Source organism: Tachypleus tridentatus, chromosome 10, assembly GCF_004210375.1.
Source record: "Tachypleus tridentatus isolate NWPU-2018 chromosome 10, ASM421037v1, whole genome shotgun sequence".
Classification (NCBI taxonomy): Eukaryota; Metazoa; Arthropoda; class Merostomata; order Xiphosura; family Limulidae; genus Tachypleus; species Tachypleus tridentatus.
The window spans coordinates 92,677,624-92,698,547 of NC_134834.1; the positions used below are offsets into that span (position 1 = coordinate 92,677,624).

The window sequence follows — 20,924 nt, forward strand, 5'->3', positions numbered from 1 at the left end:
TGCCGTATGTAAGTATTACTTTCTAAGAAACTAAGACAATGCCGTATGTAAGTATTACTTTCTAAGAAACTAAGACAATGCCGTATGTAAGTATTACTTTCTAAGAAACTAAGACAATGCCGTATGTAAGTATTACTTTCTAAGAAACTAAGACAATGCCGTATGTAAGTATTACTTTCTAAGAAACTAAGACAATGCCGTATGTAAGTATTACTTTCTAAGAAACTAAGACAATGCCGTATGTAAGTAAGACAATGCCGTATGTACTTTCTAAGAAACTAAGACAATGCCGTATGTAAGTATTACTTTCTAAGAAACTAAGACAATGCCGTATGTAAGTATTACTTTCTAAGAAACTAAGACAATGCCGTATGTAAGTATTACTTTCTAAGAAACTAAGACAATGCCGTATGTAAGTACTACTTTCTAAGAAACTAAGACAATGCCGTATGTAAGTACTACTTTCTAAGAAACTAAGACAATGCCGTATGTAAGTATTACTTTCTAAGAAACTAAGACAATGCCGTATGTAAGTACTACTTTCTAAGAAACTAAGACAATGCCGTATGTAAGTATTACTTTCTAAGAAACTAAGACAATGCCGTATGTAAGTATTACTTTCTAAGAAACTAAGACAATGCCGTATGTAAGTATACTACTTTCTAAGAAACTAAGACAATGCCGTATGTAAGTATTACTTTCTAAGAAACTAAGACAATGCCGTATGTAAGTATTACTTTCTAAGAAACTAAGACAATGCCGTATGTAAGTACAATACTTTCTAAGAAACTAAGACAATGCCGTATGTAAGTATTACTTTCTAAGAAACTAAGACAATGCCGTATGTAAGTATTACTTTCTAAGAAACTAAGACAATGCCGTATGTAAGTATTACTTTCTAAGAAACTAAGACAATGCCGTATGTAAGTATTACTTTCTAAGAAACTAAGACAATGCCGTATGTAAGTATTACTTTCTAAGAAACTAAGACAATGCCGTATGTAAGTATTACTTTCTAAGAAACTAAGACAATGCCGTATGTGTAAGTATTACTTTCTAAGAAACTAAGACAATGCCGTATGTAAGTATTACTTTCTAAGAAACTAAGACAATGCCGTATGTAAGTATTACTTTCTAAGAAACTAAGACAATGCCGTATGTAAGTATTACTTTCTAAGAAACTAAGACAATGCCGTATGTAAGTATTACTTTCTAAGAAACTAAGACAATGCCGTATGTAAGTATTACTTTCTAAGAAACTAAGACAATGCCGTATGTAAGTATTACTTTCTAAGAAACTAAGACAATGCCGTATGTAAGTATTACTTTCTAAGAAACTAAGACAATGCCGTATGTAAGTATTACTTTCTAAGAAACTAAGACAATGCCGTATGTAAGTATTACTTTCTAAGAAACTAAGACAATGCCGTATGTAAGTATTACTTTCTAAGAAACTAAGACAATGCCGTATGTAAGTATTACTTTCTAAGAAACTAAGACAATGCCGTATGTAAGTATTACTTTCTAAGAAACTAAGACAATGCCGTATGTAAGTATTACTTTCTAAGAAACTAAGACAATGCCGTATGTAAGTATTACTTTCTAAGAAACTAAGACAATGCCGTATGTAAGTATTACTTTCTAAGAAACTAAGACAATGCCGTATGTAAGTATTACTTTCTAAGAAACTAAGACAATGCCGTATGTAAGTATTACTTTCTAAGAAACTAAGACAATGCCGTATGTAAGTACTACTTTCTAAGAAACTAAGACAATGCCGTATGTAAGTATTACTTTCTAAGAAACTAAGACAATGCCGTATGTAAGTATTACTTTCTAAGAAACTAAGACAATGCCGTATGTAAGTATTACTTTCTAAGAAACTAAGACAATGCCGTATGTAAGTAACTTTCTAAGAAACTAAGACAATGCCGTAAGTAAGTATTACTTTCTAAGAAACTAAGACAATGCCGTATGTAAGTAAGTATTCTAAGAAACTAAGACAATGCCGTATGTAAGTATTACTTTCTAAGAAACTAAGACAATGCCGTATGTAAGAACTTTCTAAGAAACTAAGACAATGCCGTATGTAAGTATTACTTTCTAAGAAACTAAGACAATGCCGTATGTAAGTATTACTTTCTAAGAAACTAAGACAATGCCGTATGTAAGTATTACTTTCTAAGAAACTAAGACAATGCCGTATGTAAGTATTACTTTCTAAGAAACTAAGACAATGCCGTATGTAAGTACTACTTTCTAAGAAACTAAGACAATGCCGTATGTAAGTATTACTTTCTAAGAAACTAAGACAATGCCGTATGTAAGTATGTACTTTCTAAGAAACTAAGACAATGCCGTATGTAAGTATTACTTTCTAAGAAACTAAGACAATGCCGTATGTAAGTATTACTTTCTAAGAAACTAAGACAATGCCGTATGTAAGTATTACTTTCTAAGAAACTAAGACAATGCCGTATGTAAGTATTACTTTCTAAGAAACTAAGACAATGCCGTATGTAAGTATGTAAGTACTTTCTAAGAAACTAAGACAATGCCGTATGTAAGTATTACTTTCTAAGAAACTAAGACAATGCCGTATGTAAGTATTACTTTCTAAGAAACTAAGACAATGCCGTATGTAAGTACTTTCTAAGAAACTAAGACAATGCCGTATGTCTAAGAAACTAAGACAATGCCGTATGTAAGTATTACTTTCTAAGAAACTAAGACAATGCCGTATGTAAGTATTACTTTCTAAGAAACTAAGACAATGCCGTATGTAAGTATTACTTTCTAAGAAACTAAGACAATGCCGTATGTAAGTATTACTTTCTAAGAAACTAAGACAATGCCGTATGTAAGTATTACTTTCTAAGAAACTAAGACAATGCCGTATGTAAGTATTACTTTCTAAGAAACTAAGACAATGCCGTATGTAAGTGTTACTTTCTAAGAAACTAAGACAATGCCGTATGTAAGTATTACTTTCTAAGAAACTAAGACAATGCCGTATGTAAGTGTTACTTTCTAAGAAACTAAGACAATGCCGTATGTAAGTATTACTTTCTAAGAAACTAAGACAATGCCGTATGTAAGTATTACTTTCTAAGAAACTAAGACAATGCCGTATGTAAGTATTACTTTCTAAGAAACTAAGACAATGCCTTAAGAAACTAAGACAATGCCGTATGTAAGTATTCTAAGAAACTAAGACAATGCCGTATGTAAGTATTACTTTCTAAGAAACTAAGACAATGCCGTATGTATGTAAGTAAGAAACTAAGACTTTCTAAGAAACTAAGACAATGCCGTAATGTAAGTAAGTTACTTTCTAAGAAACTAAGACAATGCCGTATGTAAGTATTACTTTCTAAGAAACTAAGACAATGCCGTATGTAAGTATTACTTTCTAAGAAACTAAGACAATGCCGTATGTAAGTATTACTTTCTAAGAAACTAAGACAATGCCGTATGTAAGTATTACTTTCTAAGAAACTAAGACAATGCCGTATGTAAGTATTACTTTCTAAGAAACTAAGACAATGCCGTATGTAAGTATTACTTTCTAAGAAACTAAGACAATGCCGTATGTAAGTATTATTTCTAAGAAACTAAGACAATGCCAATTACTTTCTAAGAAACTAAGACAATGCCAATGTATGTAAGTATTACTTTCTAAGAAACTAAGACAATGCCGTATGTAAGTATTACTTTCTAAGAAACTAAGACAATGCCGTATGTAAGTATTACTTTCTAAGAAACTAAGACAATGCCGTATGTAAGTATTACTTTCTAAGAAACTAAGACAATGCCGTATGTAAGTATTACTTTCTAAGAAACTAAGACAATGCCGTATGTAAGTATTACTTTCTAAGAAACTAAGACAATGCCGTATGTAAGTATTACTTTCTAAGAAACTAAGACAATGCCGTATGTAAGTAACTTTCTAAGTAAGACAATGCCGTACTTTCTAAGAAACTAAGACAATGCCGTATGTAAGTATTACTTTCTAAGAAACTAAGACAATGCCGTATGTAAGTATTACTTTCTAAGAAACTAAGACAATGCCGTATGTAAGTATTACTTTCTAAGAAACTAAGACAATGCCGTATGTAAGTATTACTTTCTAAGAAACTAAGACAATGCCGTATGTAAGTATTACTTTCTAAGAAACTAAGACAATGCCGTATGTAAGTATTACTTTCTAAGAAACTAAGACAATGCCGTATGTAAGTATTACTTTCTAAGAAACTAAGACAATGCCGTATGTAAGTATTACTTTCTAAGAAACTAAGACAATGCCGTATGTAAGTATTACTTTCTAAGAAACTAAGACAATGCTAAGACAAGAAACTAAGACATGTAATGTAAGTATTACTTTCTAAGAAACTAAGACAATGCCGTATGTAAGTATTACTTTCTAAGAAACTAAGACAATGCCGTATGTAAGTATTACTTTCTAAGAAACTAAGACAATGCCGTATGTAAGTATTACTTTCTAAGAAACTAAGACAATGCCGTATGTAAGTATTACTTTCTAAGAAACTAAGACAATGCCGTATGTAAGTATTACTTTCTAAGAAACTAAGACAATGCCGTATGTAAGTATTACTTTCTAAGAAACTAAGACAATGCCGTATGTAAGTATTACTTTCTAAGAAACTAAGACAATGCCGTATGTAAGTATTACTTTCTAAGAAACTAAGACAATGCCGTATGTAAGTATTACTTTCTAAGAAACTAAGACAATGCCGTATGTAAGTATTACTTTCTAAGAAACTAAGACAATGCCGTATGTAAGTATTACTTTCTAAGAAACTAAGACAATGCCGTATGTAAGTATTACTTTCTAAGAAACTAAGACAATGCCGTATGTAAGTATTACTTTCTAAGAACTAAGACAATGCCGTATGTACTTTCTAAGAAACTAAGACAATGCCGTATGTAAGTATTACTTTCTAAGAAACTAAGACAATGCCGTATGTAAGTATTACTTTCTAAGAAACTAAGACAATGCCGTATGTAAGTATTACTTTCTAAGAAACTAAGACAATGCCGTATGTAAGTATTACTTTCTAAGAAACTAAGACAATGCCGTATGTAAGTATTACTTTCTAAGAAACTAAAACAATGCCGTATGTAAGTATTACTTTCTAAGAAACTAAGACAATGCCGTATGTAAGTACTACTTTCTAAGAAACTAAAACAATGCCGTATGTAAGTACTACTTTCTAAGAAACTAAGACAATGCCGTATGTAAGTACTACTTTCTAAGAAACTAAGACAATGCCGTTTTGATCGTTTAAGAATGTTTTATATGAAGTATACTTGATTACTGATATAAAATTGCAGTATATTAAGCATTGTATAGGAGGTAGGAACTACTATGTTTGACAGAAGTTTATTCAATAATTAACGTTTTATGCCTTTTTAAAGGTTTATTAAATTCTTTAAACTTTGAGTTGATACCTGATTCTGATTCGCTCAATTAACGTTATCTGTTTCATGTAAAGAAAGGTTTGGAAACTTATCTGAGAAGTATGACCTTGTACCTTCTAACTAATAAAGATTGTATTTTTCCACGTGGTGGCGTTAGTATCGGTGGTGTTTAAAACCGTTAACTTTCTTAAGCCTGACAATTTTTAAATAATCAGTATTTTAAAATCAGATTACACGTAACCCTCTGAGTATTCCACATAATTACCCAAATACCAACACAGAGAAAGCTCGAAAGATTACACGTCGGCCCTGTTAACATGGGCGTTAAAAACAAACGGGGTTAAATCACAGGAGTTTATTAAAATAACACTTTAGACTTTTATCAAACTGCAAGGGTATTCGGTTAATGAGCTTACCTCTATTCATTCGAAAACATGAATCGAGGTACCATTACGTTTAATTAAAAAGGTTATTAACTATTTGTTTTTACCAGTTACACTTTAAACAACACCTAATGAACGTAAATATATTTTGGTTTCCCAAACTACGTAAAACCTTATACAAACTTAGGTTTGTTTACCTGAACTAAAAAAGCTACAACCAAGAATTTATCAATCCTTGTGTAGTGGTCTGAAATGCATTGAAGAATACTTAAATAATTGCTATTATATTATAAAAGAGAACCATTATTAATCCATTCGTTAGCATCAGTAATTCCATTGAATGTAGAGAAAATTATAGATATTGGAGTTAAAATATATATAAACGTTTTAAAATGAGTGATTTTTACATTGTAAGCTTTCCGCTGATAAAACGTTTTTCATAAAGAATTAATATATTTTACGAATTATAATAAATTAATACTTTGCATGAATAAACGTGTTTAGTATAACAGGTGACTTATTAAAAAACAAACATTATTTTACATACATATTAATTTTTGCACGCCATGTGGCCCGATGTTGTCAGGTGGTTAAGTCACTCTACTCGTTGTCTGAGGGTCGTGGGTTTGAATTCCTGTCGCAACAAATATGGTCACTTTTTCATCCGTAGGGACGTTATAATGTGACCGTCAATCCCACTATTCGTTGGTAAGAGTAGGTGGGTGGTAAGCTGCCTTCTCTAGTCTTACACTGCTAAATTATGGACGGTTAGCGTAGATAGCCTTCGAGTAACTTTGCGCGAAATTCAAAACAAACCAAGTAGGCCACGTATTCGATCACTTGACAACATATTTGAGTATTCTGGTAAAAATGTTATCGACCAAGTACAGGGAATATCTACAAGAAGTAACTTCAGCTCACGAGTTGAAGATTTGTTTATTTGGACTAGAAGTTTCATACATAGCAAATCTTACTGAAAATACAGTAAAGCTTTGCTCGTCAGTCGAACTTGTAAACATAATGGCATTTTGATACCAGAAATCATCCTGGAAAAAGTTTTTAAACTGAGAACCATGTATACTACTTGGAATTGTTTTTAATAAAATAGGTTTTCATTTTAAAGCTAAACTTTTCAAAGCTGAATTCAAATAACTCCGAATAAGTTATGTTGTAAACTTTGGAAGACGCCATAGAATTTGTTCTACATTACAATACTTTGTAGATACGACTCGTAAATTCACTCTTTTTTCACAAACTGTGTGCTTCTATCGATTTTTGAACGATAAATTCATTTACTTTTGTGTAAACACGAACAATCTTTTATCTACCAGTTATGAGCTTAAAGGTTTTAGAGAATATTTCGACCTTTTTTAAAAACATTTTTACATGTACTCTTTTTAAATTCTTAAAAACTGTTTAAGGTAATACAGGGTCACAACTGTGATCACGATATGTTTTCTTCCTGTTAGGCTAAACTTTTAAGACTCGTAATTAACACAAGTTATAACCGTTCCATCTATATTGTAAGACTACTTCATTGTTTAAGGTATATTAGTTTTGCAAATTAATATTAACTTTAGAGGAAGACTCGTACTTAGAGTGAAACTTAATATCAGACTGGTAATCAATTTAGCTAATTAGATATACTTTTTTTTTACATTTCTACTTACAGGACTAGAACGCATCGTTTCACCAGTCGTGTGCTTTCGCTAGTAACGATATTTTTGACCGTAATCACAATAATTAATATAACTCGCGAGGTTAGGCCAGCGCAGGAAATTTAGGGTAATCTTGAACACATAACAATGTGAAACGATTTTATTATAATATTATAATAAACAATAAATCAAAAAAGTGATGACGTTCGATATATCAAATAGTATAATCGTTGATATTAAAGAAAGTAAAAATAAACAAATAATGCAGTATGCTTTACTAAAGCAAGAAACGTATAAACTTTCGGTTTGAACTACTTTTAAAGAATAAAATGTTATGTTTTTGAGAAACATAACCTTAGAATAGCATACCTTCTTATTCGCCAAAATTTCCTAGCACCTATTAAAAATCTTATTAAGACATAGGGGGAAGAGTGAAATCTATGACAATTCATTGTCATATCTATTGTTACTTGCGTTTCTTAAGCCCTATTGTTATTATTGAACTTTCTCGAATTTAACCGTGTTTATCTTTCAGCTGTTGATGAATATTTACCTTTACCCAATTCACGTGTTTTGTTCTTTTAACTGAAATAACTTGTATGGTTATTTTAATTATACTACTAATATTCTAACTATTTCTTACATTATTCAGCTGTTTATCTAACGAGCCATCATTTATTATTTTGTATCATTACAAACATTATCTTTGGTAATTTTCTGCTACTCCGCTCTACAGCTAAACAGTAACATTAGAGGGTCCTAACATTCAAGAAGAATCGCTAGAACATAGTTACACTGTTGGAATAATTTAATGAACTTTCGTTGGCAAATATCCTTGTTTTGTGCTGATAGTTCATTGCTAGATATGTGTTAAGTTGTTCTGCAAACACTAAATCTACGACATTACTTGAAAACTATTGTTTTATGTGTTCGGTAAATTGGGTATAAATTGTTTCGTAACTAATAGTATTTGCTAGAGTGTTTAAAGTGTTTTTACCACGTTTTCTTGCTATGCTTTTATCACAGAAACTAGAATAAAATACCCGCTTTCCGCTGAGGGTTTAGATACCTTCTTACAATTCACGGACACCCCAAACTACCAATAAAACTCCTCCATTATCCCTGATTCCAGATTAATGTTTAGTGATCTTGAAAACCTACCATCTATATGCTTGGATGACCTTCTGTCATCTTTTAAGCTCTTTTGATATTCCCCTCTTGCTAAGAGCTATGTCATTATTAATAAAGATACGTCCCTGACCACCTCGAATGCACCTACTTAGTTTGGACTTGCAGAGAGAGAATTTCACGGACAAATTCAAAACGTTTATTATAAGATATTTTGCATTGTTAGATCAGTCTTTGGATTCAGAACTAACCTAAGTCCCATACGTTGGAGAGTATCATGAGATGTCATTGGGTTTACAGCTGAAAATTTCGATAACAGTGACAATATTCAACCAATTAGTCCTGGAAGAATATAGTGGTTGACATTTTATCTCTAAGAAGGTTGCTAGTTGTAATATCAATTATCGTTATAGAGTGAAGACTACTGGGTTGAATTTTGTTCTCTTAAAAATTTATCAGCGACTTGTCTTTGTATTGACCATAAATATTAACGATTAACAACTGGTAGTTTATTTCCTGCGAAAATATTATTATTATTATTATTAAAATATTATTCTCTCACTTTATTATGAACTTGTTTTATTCAGATATTTTAATCAAAGGACAGGAACTAGAGTGTCGGGAATAGTACGTGTGTTCAAGAAGTTTTTAAACCCATTATTTCCTATAACAGTGCGAGCTTCCATCCAGTTTTTTTAAAGATGGAGAATAACTCTTTGGAAATACCTGAGCAAATAGTTTTATAAAATGTGTAAGTAGTTGTGGAACTTTATGTGCTGGTAATCTATCAGTGCTTACTATAAAGTTTATTCCCTTATAATAAAAGTACATTAAGAACATTGCGATCTTAATGTAAACTCCATTTATCTGTTTCGAAGTTTTTAATACTATTGTTTCACACTAGTGGTTCTGAGGAATGAACAAGAATTGGAAGAATTGAAAACGGAGTACGAGACAAAGGTAAAGACAAACATATCTTACTAACTATCAGTTGAAATATTAATTATTTCGCATATAAGAGAACTAATTTTAAACAAAAAAAATATTGAAATGCAGGTAATTTAATAAATAGTGTTACTAGCTGTGTACAGTTTGTGTAAGTAAAGAAACAGTATATTTAAAAGTTCCTCAAAAAGAGTCTTCATGGTTTATTTTGTCAAAAATCTCATAACTATCAGATACTGTGTTCCAACAGTTCTGTGAAGTACTTTTGTTTCTGGTTTACAATCTCCTTAATACGGCACAGGCCCAGAAACACTGATAATTTCATTTGCATATTTATTGGGTTTATGGGAAACTGATTATACTATTTCAGTCTTTTAGTGAAATATTTTCCTAAAATCTTCCGTACACAAACTGAGAAACTGTCTTGTACTCTAGTTACTACAGAAGTGTGAGACTAACATATAAACTTATTTTTAGTACGATTGTTTCAAATAAAAAAAAAAAATTTTGTCATAATTAAAAAAAAAAACCGTAAGGGATTTTCTGTTACTTCATTTATAGATGGTGAATCTAATTGAATACCATGCAAAAGCTGCTAAAGACACCCAAGATAATCATTCCTGTGAATTATTAAAATTAAAAAAAGAACACGACCAGTTTGTAGAAGGTGAGAGCATTAACTGCATTTTTTTCCTTTAATCTGGCAAAGCTGTCATTGTGATGTCTCAAGTGATGTTTCAAAGCTCCTTCGTCATCAGTAAACAACAAGATAAGATCAGGCTAAAAAAATTCGATAAATGTAACCTTCAGATAAAGGTCCCATGCATCAGTTTGATTTTAATTTACAATCTTTATAGACACAGCAAAACAAAACATTTGGTAATATTCACCATTTTACTAGTTTAATTTTGAGTCATCTGTTTTTCTCAACATCATAATTTTCATTACTGTACTGCATCTGTTTCATCAAAATCAGTTTAGATCCAGGCGTTTCCCAGTTACCACATTCCTGATTTATAAGAAAGGTACCTTCTTCACCTTGTCACGTGCAGAAATCTCTGCTTAGCTATTGCATTTCTGTTTTGAAACTATTAGTTATATGTACAGTGTGATGTTTTGTAATAAACTAAATTATCAATCCTTTATCGTGGTTGAAAAATCTAACCAGTTGTCAAAATAATCTGTTATGTTTGTTCGTTAACTTGTATACTTAGAAGTAATATTGTTACGTTGCATTTAATATTATTGTACCAAAAATAATCTTTCACCTGGTGGTGTAAGCCTTCTGCCCTCAGAAAATTATATTTTAATTAAGATACTCACACAATTTTTGTAGGTAATATTACATTGGTTTAATGTATTAAATGTGATGATAATATAAGCAATTTCTGCTTCTTCTGTTGAGTGTCCTTTATAAGGTACAATACGTATTTCAAGAAATTACTTCTATGAGTGTTATTTCAAATAAATCCTTAGTCTCTTAAGAAAATACCTTATCAAGTCAGGTGTTTTGAGATTTCTCGACAAAATAAATATCCCTGGCTGTAACAGTATTACAGTTCGTGGGTTTAGAGCATTTTTCGAAATAAATATTAGTGAATTTGTCGCTAGTCAGCGACTTTAAGATTATTACAATGTTTAGAAATTCGTTTTAACACGTGTTTTACTTGCATTTAGCATATTACAACTTGATTCTGTCAATCCCATTATTCGTTGGTAAAAGAGTAGCTCAAGAGTTGGCGGTGAATGGTGATGACTATCTACCATCCCTCTTGTCTTACACTGCTAAATTAGGGACGCTTAGCACAGGTGGCACTCGTGTAGCTTTGTACGAAATTCAAAACCAAACCAAAATAACTTCATTTTTTCCCCTGTATTCAAATGAAATTTCAACTGTTTACCATTTGAAGAAACTTGTCTTCGTAAATTATGGATTTGGAATCCTGGCGTCACCTGCTTTTTTATATAATGAAATCAGTTGTCTTACTTTGACAGCCTCATCTGATGTAATAACGGGTGTAATAAAACATTAATTACATAAAATCCTGACATTACACATGGTAAAATTTAATGCGTGTTACCAAATGCGTTTAAAAACAACACTAAGATTTTATTAAACTAAGTATCTAAATGTCATCTTCGATTGTTACAAGGTAACCAAAAATAAACGATAAGTACTAGACATGCTTAAAGTGTTAAGTTTATAAATAGATGTCATATAGTGTGTTAACTTTTGAGCTAGTGATTTCATTTTAAAAACCTCTACTTAAGAGTTTTCCGTTACGATTTTAGTGTTATAGGTATAGTGATTATCAAGCAAAAATAATCTCGCGCTAGAACGTTAAGGATGCTGGAATTTGAAAAATCTAATGATGTTTTTGTAGTCTTTGCTTGTTTTATTACTAATTAATGTAAAACTGACAGAATTTAGATTTGCGAGGTTTTTTTTTTTTTTTCTTTCTATCAGAGCTAGAAAACAAATTTACAGACCAGTTAAAAGCGACCATACAGAGTCGTGAAGAAACAGTGGCATACCTTCAACAGCAACTTGAAAGTTTAGAACGTGAGAAGGAAACAATGGAAGAAGCACTGAGCCAAGATTCAGAATCGAAGTTACAGGTTTGCACCATAATACTGGTTTAATATTGTCGAAGAAACTCATGAAAATAAAACAAAGTTCAACTACATTTGGTTATTTGGAACATTTTAAATCAGAACTTTGCTCATACTGTTGTTGATAAATTTTGAACTGTATCTCACTAGAGTTTGTGATGGACAGCTTACCGATCTGTGTATTGAGGTTTACAACAGGAACTATTTGAAGGCCTTAGACCACAGACCCAAACTTCAGTGACCCCTAAGATGCAAAATTGTGTAGTCTTACACTAATACTTACTAATACACGTAGTCTGCATTTCTTGCATTCTTTGATATACAAATTTAAAACATCACTACATGTGAACATCTTATTATTTTGTTATTCATGTTTTTAATAAATAACATTTTTGGTATTTATTATTTTGCTAGTTGTGCTCGTACATGATGAATAATGATCTGGATCTTGATTTGTTCTTGTTGTGGTTATGTAGTGGATTATAAATCAAAAAGCTGATTTGAAAAAGGAAGTAGACAGTTTGAAGCTTGTTCTTGAAATGAGGAAGACCGAAATTCAGGATCTACGGAAAGAAAATCTAACGATGAAGAAAGATGCAAGTTAAAATTCTGTAGTGTTTTGGATAAACCACAAAGATTGAGTTAACACATGGTTCCTTATTGTATAAATATTCAATTTTCTTCTGAATCAACTTTTATGTATCAGGTCATCCCTTAAGTAATGTCCGATTTTAGGTTCAGAAAAATAGAAAGGATTTCAAACGCTTTTGATGTTATTTAGTAAATAGCATATGCTCTATTATTAATAATTACTTCCTGCCAACGATCCACGAGATTCTGAATGCCACTTCTGTAAAATTCTTGGGGTTTGGAGGAAAAGAATGTAGAGAGGGTAGTTTTGACATTTTCATGAGTTCCAAGCTCTTTTCTATCAAGATAGTTCTGCAAACTTTGAAACGGATGATAACAGATGAGGCAAGGTCTGGAGAATAAGGAGGATGTGGATGTTTTTCCCAGTCTAGCTCTTCAATCTGTGTAGATGTGATCCTTGCTGTATGGGGCTGTGCATTATCCTGGTGTAACACAACAACTTTACGATTGATCAAACCAAGCCTCTTTTATTTCAGTGCAACATTCGAGCGCTCTGTTAACAATAGAAGTTTGTGTAATTGTTACATTGAGTAGCAGCAACTCAAAGTGGATCACACCAACAATATCCCACCAAACCTTAACAAGACTTTCCTAGGGTGGAAATCCATTTTGGGCTGTGCTTTAGCCAGTTTACCTGCACTGAACCGTTGTTTGCAGTGCTTAACATTTTTATAAAATATCCATTTTGCATCTCCAGTCACTAATTTGTTAAAAAAAATGTCACGTTCAGAGAAGTTCAACTGTTCACTCTTACTCTCTGAGGTTGGCTTCTCAAATCGTGAAGGACTCATTTTCCAAGTTTTCACACCTTTTCAGGCTGTTGCAAATGATTGTGAACTGTTGAATGAGTTGAATTAAGATTTTGTGCCAGTTCTTCAACTGTTACAGCACAGTCCTCATCAAGTGAAGCCAACAGCGAGTCATTGTTAAACTCAACAGTACGACCTGAACGTGGCGCATTATTTAAGCTGTAGCCACCTCATCTGAACTTCTGAAACCACTTTAAACAGTTTTCTTTCATTGAAAAACTCCGCACCATAAACACCTTGAATGTTTATTATAGTTTCTGCTGCACTATTGCCCTTTTTAAACTTGTAACGCATTATATGCCTGATGTGCTCCTCGGACACATCCATGTTCATAAGGGCTTATTTGATTAACGATCTGGAAAAAGTGGAGTTGGGTTAGTTGTTGTTTTTATTTGTCTGAACATTTTTATACACATCCTACTACATATTTTAGTCATTAAAGGCTTCTACAAAGACAGAAATGATGATGCACTTTCTGTATCAAATTTTTGGACGTTACTTATGGGATGACCTGATATAATTGAAACCAGAAAATAATGTACAGCTCTAAAACATAGTTTCTTTTGTTTTTACAAACTTAAGATTGTGAGTGCCTATCAAGTTAAATATTTTATAATGTTTAAAAAGCTGAAAAAAGTGCAGAAACGAAAATAGATAACTTTTGTTACTATTTGTTTGCTATGAATGACAAAACTAAATAATAATCGGAAACTATATTGCACTTGTTGTCTCATTTATGTTGTATGGCCTAGCGCGTTAAGGCGTGCACTTCGTAATTTGAGGGTCGCGCCAAACATGCTCGCCCTCCCAGCCGTGGGAGCGTTATAATGTGACGGTCAATACCACTATTTGTTGGTAAAAGAGTAGCCCAAGAGTTGGCGGTGGGTGGTGATGACTAGCTGCCTTCCCTCTAGTCTTACACTGCTAAATTAGGGACGGCTAGCACAGATAGCCCTCGAGTAGCTTTGTGCGAAATTCCAAAACAAACAAACAAAACATTTATGTTGCATCTACATTATGCACACTCGTGTGTTACGCAGGCATGTGCCACGCAAGTGTACACGTATATGAAAGTGCACTGTGTGTTATACCTGCATATGTACCTGTACAAATTACAACAACCCATACAACTAATTATATGCAACTCGTTACATTTCAGCTGTACTTTTGCATTCATGAGTTGCTTTAGAAGTTTAAGATTTTGCTGTAAAAACAACAAACAATTGTGATTTAATACGTACTGATATTACATGTTAGATTGTGTTTAATCACTGTCTGATATTGGTTTGATGTACAGTTAGAAGAGCTAACCTTGGCTAAAGAGCAAGTTCAGAAATTAAGAGCGAGAAATGAAGACTTGCAAGCAAGGGTAAACCAAAAAGTGGAAGTTGAACGGTAAGTACCAAAACGGTTTATTAACCCTACAAAAACCATTTCTGAGATGTTCAATGAAGTACACATTAAGAATTATAATTAACACTCAGCTGTTTTACTTGAACCTTCAAGGATCAAACTGTTTTCAACCATTCATTACCAATGGGGTCCTTATAACATCATATTAAGTATTTTTGATTTTGCCTGTTTTAAGACTCGATGTAAATAACCAACCAAACAAATATGCAAAATCGTTATTTTTTTTCTATGTAAAATGTGTAATAAATCTCAGTAGTAGGTGACATGAGATTCGGTGTAATATTGGTGTGATAGTAGGTGACATGAGATTCGGTGTGATATTGGTGTGACTTTCTTTTGCAGATGTTTTATGTGAAGTGTTATTGATCTTCAAGCAGGTTGGGGCCCGGCATGGCCAGGTGGTTAAGGCACTTGACTCGTAATCTGAGGGTCGCGGGCCCGAATCCCTATCACACCAAACGTAGGGGCGTTATAATGTGATGGTCAATTTCACTATTCGTTGGTGAAAGAGTAGTACAAGAGTTGGGAGTGGGTGGTAATGACTAGCTGCCTTCCCTATCGTCTTATACTGCTAAATTAGGGACGGCTAGCGCAGATAATCCTTGTGTAGCTTTGCTCGAAAATCTAAAACAAACATACTCAGCAAAGTTTCTATTGCGCTCCCCTGTTCCACATTAAAACAACTTTCACGAGGTTTAACAGCAAAATCAACATGCCCCAATGTTTGGAACACGCTGATGTTACTTAAAAATATTTGATCATAAAATGAAAGAATGTTAACTTTAGAATTAGTCAGTTTCGTTGTTTGTTATATTTTGCTGCCAAAGCGAACTGTAGATTAAGTTTCAGTTCGAATGTCATTAGAGTTTGTGTCGGTAATATATTTTATTTTAGCATATATTTCTGGTTAAACAATTCAAGTAAAAGTAGAAGTTTATATCGATTAAAAATTACTCACTTGGGAAGAGTAGTGCATGTGAGCCAACAATAATATATTGATTAGATAATTTTGTTTTTCCCAGCTTTTTAGCGAATTTTCTAAAGTTGTAAAATGTATCTCACTTTTTTGAAGCATGAGAAACAAGTACGTTTGTGTCTTTTAATGATATAAAAACAATTTCAGCATTTGTAATAAACAAAAAATTCAATAAGTTTCAGGAGATATTTTACTTGAATGTAGGCGAGTACTAGTAGATAGTCTTCCCATGTGGCACTCCATCTGAATGCTGGTGAAAACCTCCCATGGTTGCTGTTTTACCGTCCTAGTGTAGAAGAGTTCTATGTTTTAATAGTATAGTTGGGCTGAATTTGATGAAGGTGCTTCTCCTGTAAAATTTTCACCTTCTTCATTTATCTTAACTTCTGCACTGTCTTGCCATACGTCCAGATGATGGTCTTACCTTTCAGTCACTTCCATTTGTACCATCAATTTGGGAACCGACCACTTTTGAGTGTCATGCAGCACAACCTCGGAGTTCATTGGGAATATCATGTTGGTACTATTGTTATGGCCCGGCATGGCCAAGTGTGTTAAGGCGTGCGCTTCGTAATCTGACGGTCGCGGGTTCGCCCCCGAGTCGCGCCAAACATGCTCGCCCTCCCAGCCATGGGGGCGTTATAATGTTGTGATCAATCCCAATTTTCGTTGGTAAAAGAGTAGCCCAAGAGTTGGCGGTGGGTGGTGATGACTAGCTGCCTTCCCTCTAGTCTTACACTGCTAAATTAGGGACGGCTAGCACAGATAGCCCTCGAGTAGCTTTATGCGAAATTCCAAAAAAAAACCAAAAAAAAACAAAGGTACTATTGTTTGTATTTGGCTCACTGTTTTTAGAAAAGCTTGCTTTTTTGTCTTGTAACTCCATTCCACAGAGCTTGTGAGAACTTGCTCTATCGGTCATATACAACAGGATGTTGTTCCACAAGATGAATGTCCAAATAGTTCACTTGCTGTCTTTATGTAGAACCACCTATGTCTGTGAAAACAACCAACTACCCACCATGATGACAATCTTTTCTGTTTCACCCTCAATCCAATCTCTACATTTTTTGTTTAGTCTGATTTTCACAGATATCTGTGGTGCCAGATATTTATTCCACTTATCAATATCGGGTGGTGACAAATTATCTCTGTGGTGGTTGTATAGCACCTGTCCATCCATGATTGTCTCTTAAGGCACCTTTTGAGCAACTTTCTTAATTTATTAGTGTCTACAAGGTATTTGGAACTGGAGTTTTCCAGTTCAAAAGAGCAGAGGCTCGATGATTTTGTTTCTAAGTATGTTTTGGTGATCTGTGACGTTTCACGATCTAATGAGGTATAACAGATTTGATGAGGATGGCATAAGTACATCTCGTAACTGGTACTGAAATGGGCATTTTGCATGTTTTTAGTATTATAATGTGTGTGTATGGATGAGTAAGTATGAAAGTGGTTTTAATATTTAAAATTTTACTTTGGATTGATTAAAGCAAGAAATGTACGTATTTAAACAAAATCTTGTATATGATTTCTAAATAGTAAGTAGGTATATTAGGTCAGAGAAAAATCACAACTTGCTGCTTTTTGTTGAGCATTGTAAAAATTGTGACGCCTTTTGCATTTCTGATGAATCAGTTTAACTGTTGGGATCAAGCTTTTCTTGTATAATCTTATGTGATTTAATTAAGTACAGTTGCTTTAAGGACTGTATTTCATTTAGTATTTTTATTCCTATCGCTACTGTTTTTTTGAATGATTTAAATAAATTAAATCTTCTGCAGTAATAATTTTTGTTACAGTTTTCAACAGTTTGCATGTATTATGAGTATTTATATTTGTCCTTCAATGAAAATTTTTATTATCTAGTTGTATATCTATTACAATTTGATTTCCAAAACACACTTCTCTTCTCACACTAAAGCTATTACTCGAATTCTACGGTTTCTTCCTCTACCTACCTAAGCATTGATTTTTTTTTTGTTCTCGCTTTCTCCAGTCTTGTACTCCACTTAATTATCTTTAGCGTTATTTGTCTCGTGATACTCTTCATCTCTGTCAATGTCTTCTGGTACTTTATGTAAGCACCTCATTCAGATGATGTTACCACCTTTTCTTGACAAAGCATTCAATAATAGGATTCTCCATACTACAATTTTTGGAGATACTTTGAGAATTCTTAGTGTTAGCTAGTGTTGATAATTGGCGGGGGACTTATTCTCAGTTGAAACTGTCGATGATTTTCATGAGGACAATGAGACATATATTTAGCTTAGTGTTTGCTTCTCTCGAGGGACTCTGAGACTGCAATTGAGGGTGATCTTGCACACCTTTAGAGAGAAGTGAGATTAGATTTTCCTTGCGCCCTCCTTTATTATGATGGCTTCTCATCAGGTCACTTTGGGATAAGCTGCACCGGGCTCCTTTTCTTCAGTTGGTCCATTGGCTTTGTGATGTTTTGTCTTTTGCCAGTTGTTTTTGAGCCTGCACCTTACTTGACTGAAAAGTTTGGAAGTGAATACTCAGTTTTCCTCCATCCACTCACGTTGTGGTTTATGATGGAATGTTTTCTGTCCGATTACATGCCTTGTCTGCCATGTTTGTTGAACCTACAATGGGAGCATATTCCAACTCCCAAAGAACACGTCTGCTTTTGAAAATTTGAGGTTTTAGACCTCCTTGCTCTTCAAAAGGTGATGTCTCTTGACCTATGCTTATTAAGAGGAAAATTCTGAGGATTCACTTCGATAATTTAATGGTAGTGTACGGCATTTTTCGTTAAGGGAGTACTTGGTTCAGGACTATTTTCGAACCATTCCTATTATATTACCAAACTGGCTTGCCATGGTGACGTTTTCGGTGGCAGATCAAGTGTCTCGAACTAAACAGATTTTCTCAACAGAATATATGTTGAATAACAAGGTTTTCCTCTTTGACTTGCTTTTATTTTAAAATATTGATAACTTGGTTTGGCCACTCACTGGAACACCTAAGTACTGGAAATCAGACTTTGATGATAGATGCATTCCAGCAAAATAGGATAGGATTATAACAGCAGGCTTTTTATACAATTCACATGTTACCCTAGGTTTGTGCTGAGTGTACACAGGACCTTATCATTCTGGGTACGTCTTCAGACTAGTTCTTCGTCTCTAAGACGCTGGTAGCCAGAGAAGGGATACTTCTTTTTTTCTCCAAATCATTTGATCATTATTTTCACTTCTATGGCCAATCAGATATTAATCTTTATGTCCAGTGAGGGCCTTGAAGGTTTTGCTGCCCACCTTAATGCTTTTAAGAGATGTTTGATACTGAGGCTTTTTATTCGCTGGAATCATTCAATTTCCCAGGATTTATTCATAGTTACATAGACAAAGCGAATACAAAATTGACCCATACTGTTTATTCTGGGTCAACTTTGAAGGTGATGAGACTTCTGCAAGTCGTGTCTAATCAGTTTCATCACATTTTTGTCTTTAATGGCCCAGTTGAATTGCCCACAGGGGAGGACATTTGCAGGCTGGTATGTGGACCTTCTCCAATACTTTTATACCATATTATTTGCACAATCTGGCAATATCTCTATTCTGCCAATTCTTCCAATCGTTGGATTGAATAAATTTGGGTTAGTTTGATTTTAAAAGTTTCAGATTCTTGATTTACCTATTGTAATATCCTTTAGGACTTCCCAAGGCGCATTCTCTAGATTCTACTGTTGGAACAAGGGAGTTCTTGCTACACTCGGTTTCCAGTTACTGGAATTATGAATAGAGGCTTTTCCTCCTCTCTTGGAGAAGAAAGCTAAGTTGTGGGGCTCTCCTACTTGGATCATTGAATATTTTATTTGCAGATGTTCGTAGGAGAGACACTAATCTATATGGAAGCCTGCTTGTAATACTGGTTCATATTTGATGCTAAATTATTTGTTTGGATTGAGTGTGGCCCTTCCATTTGATCAATATTGGCTCAGTAGATGTTTCATGAAAGAGGTTCCACTTTCTACTCATAATTCTAAATGCAGAGTGGTCCCATCCTGGGTTCTTGGTTGAGAACAATTTATTCCACATCCTCTCCTTAATTCTAGAGACATGAGGAATCTACTTTGTACACTTCAACTAGTGAGTGAAGACAGTGTTTATAATTTCAAACTGGATAAGTTCTGTTTTCTGAGGTTGAGTATGGCATACAGGATCCCATATTTGGAGCTGGGGGTTGTGTTTCAGTCTTTTTCAAATTGAGAAGAAGGTTTGTTCACTTCAGTGTTGCTTACCTTCTCATTGTAATTCTAGTGGCTTGGAATGCATTATTTTATGATTAAAAGTTGGAATCCACTCGCAATATTGTAGTCCAATTGCTCTAGTCATCAATGTGGGATATAGCAGTGACATAAGTGGAGAGTTTCACGACACAAATAACACCAAGGGCAGTTGAGTAGGTTGAAAAAGACTGGAGCAAGTGAGAAAAAAGATCAGACCAATGTTCACATGGGGACAGGAAGAAATCTGGCAGTTAAGTAAAAGCTGTAGTGTGAAAGGAAGTAAGTATTATTGGAAATACATTTTTAATTAATTAAAGTGTTAATTTTCAGAGAATCAGTTAGTGCAATGTTTGTATAATAAAAAAATCTTTAGATTATATTAAAGTAACTGTAACATACATTCTAAACTTAGATTAAATATAGATTTCTGTATAATTGTTTGTACGTAGAATGAAAACTTGACTCGTGTGTGTGTGTGTGAGTGCATGTATGCAATATCTAAAGAAATGACTTTTGTGAAGACATTTGAATTTGTAAAGTATAGAAAATCTTTTAATATTTTAATGACACTAATGCAAAAATTGTGAATATCAAAGAGAAGGAATCTGGTCTATAACATGAACTAAAAGAAGTGTTTATAATTAATCC

General features: G+C 33.4%; 1 protein-coding gene across 2 annotated transcripts in view; it reads left to right on the forward strand.

The window, feature by feature from the left end:
* Positions 1-20,924, forward strand: part of LOC143229869 (uncharacterized) — a 74,920-nt gene that overhangs the window by 50,125 nt on the left and 3,871 nt on the right. For both annotated transcript variants that reach the window (XM_076462727.1, XM_076462728.1), the window contains exons 8-11: positions 9,516-9,571; positions 10,118-10,223; positions 12,024-12,175; positions 12,646-15,024. In XM_076462727.1, coding sequence (XP_076318842.1) covers positions 9,516-9,571; positions 10,118-10,223; positions 12,024-12,175; positions 12,646-12,774 — 443 coding nt within the window. In that variant the 3' untranslated portion in view covers positions 12,775-15,024. The remainder of the gene's footprint in view (positions 1-9,515; positions 9,572-10,117; positions 10,224-12,023; positions 12,176-12,645; positions 15,025-20,924) is intronic.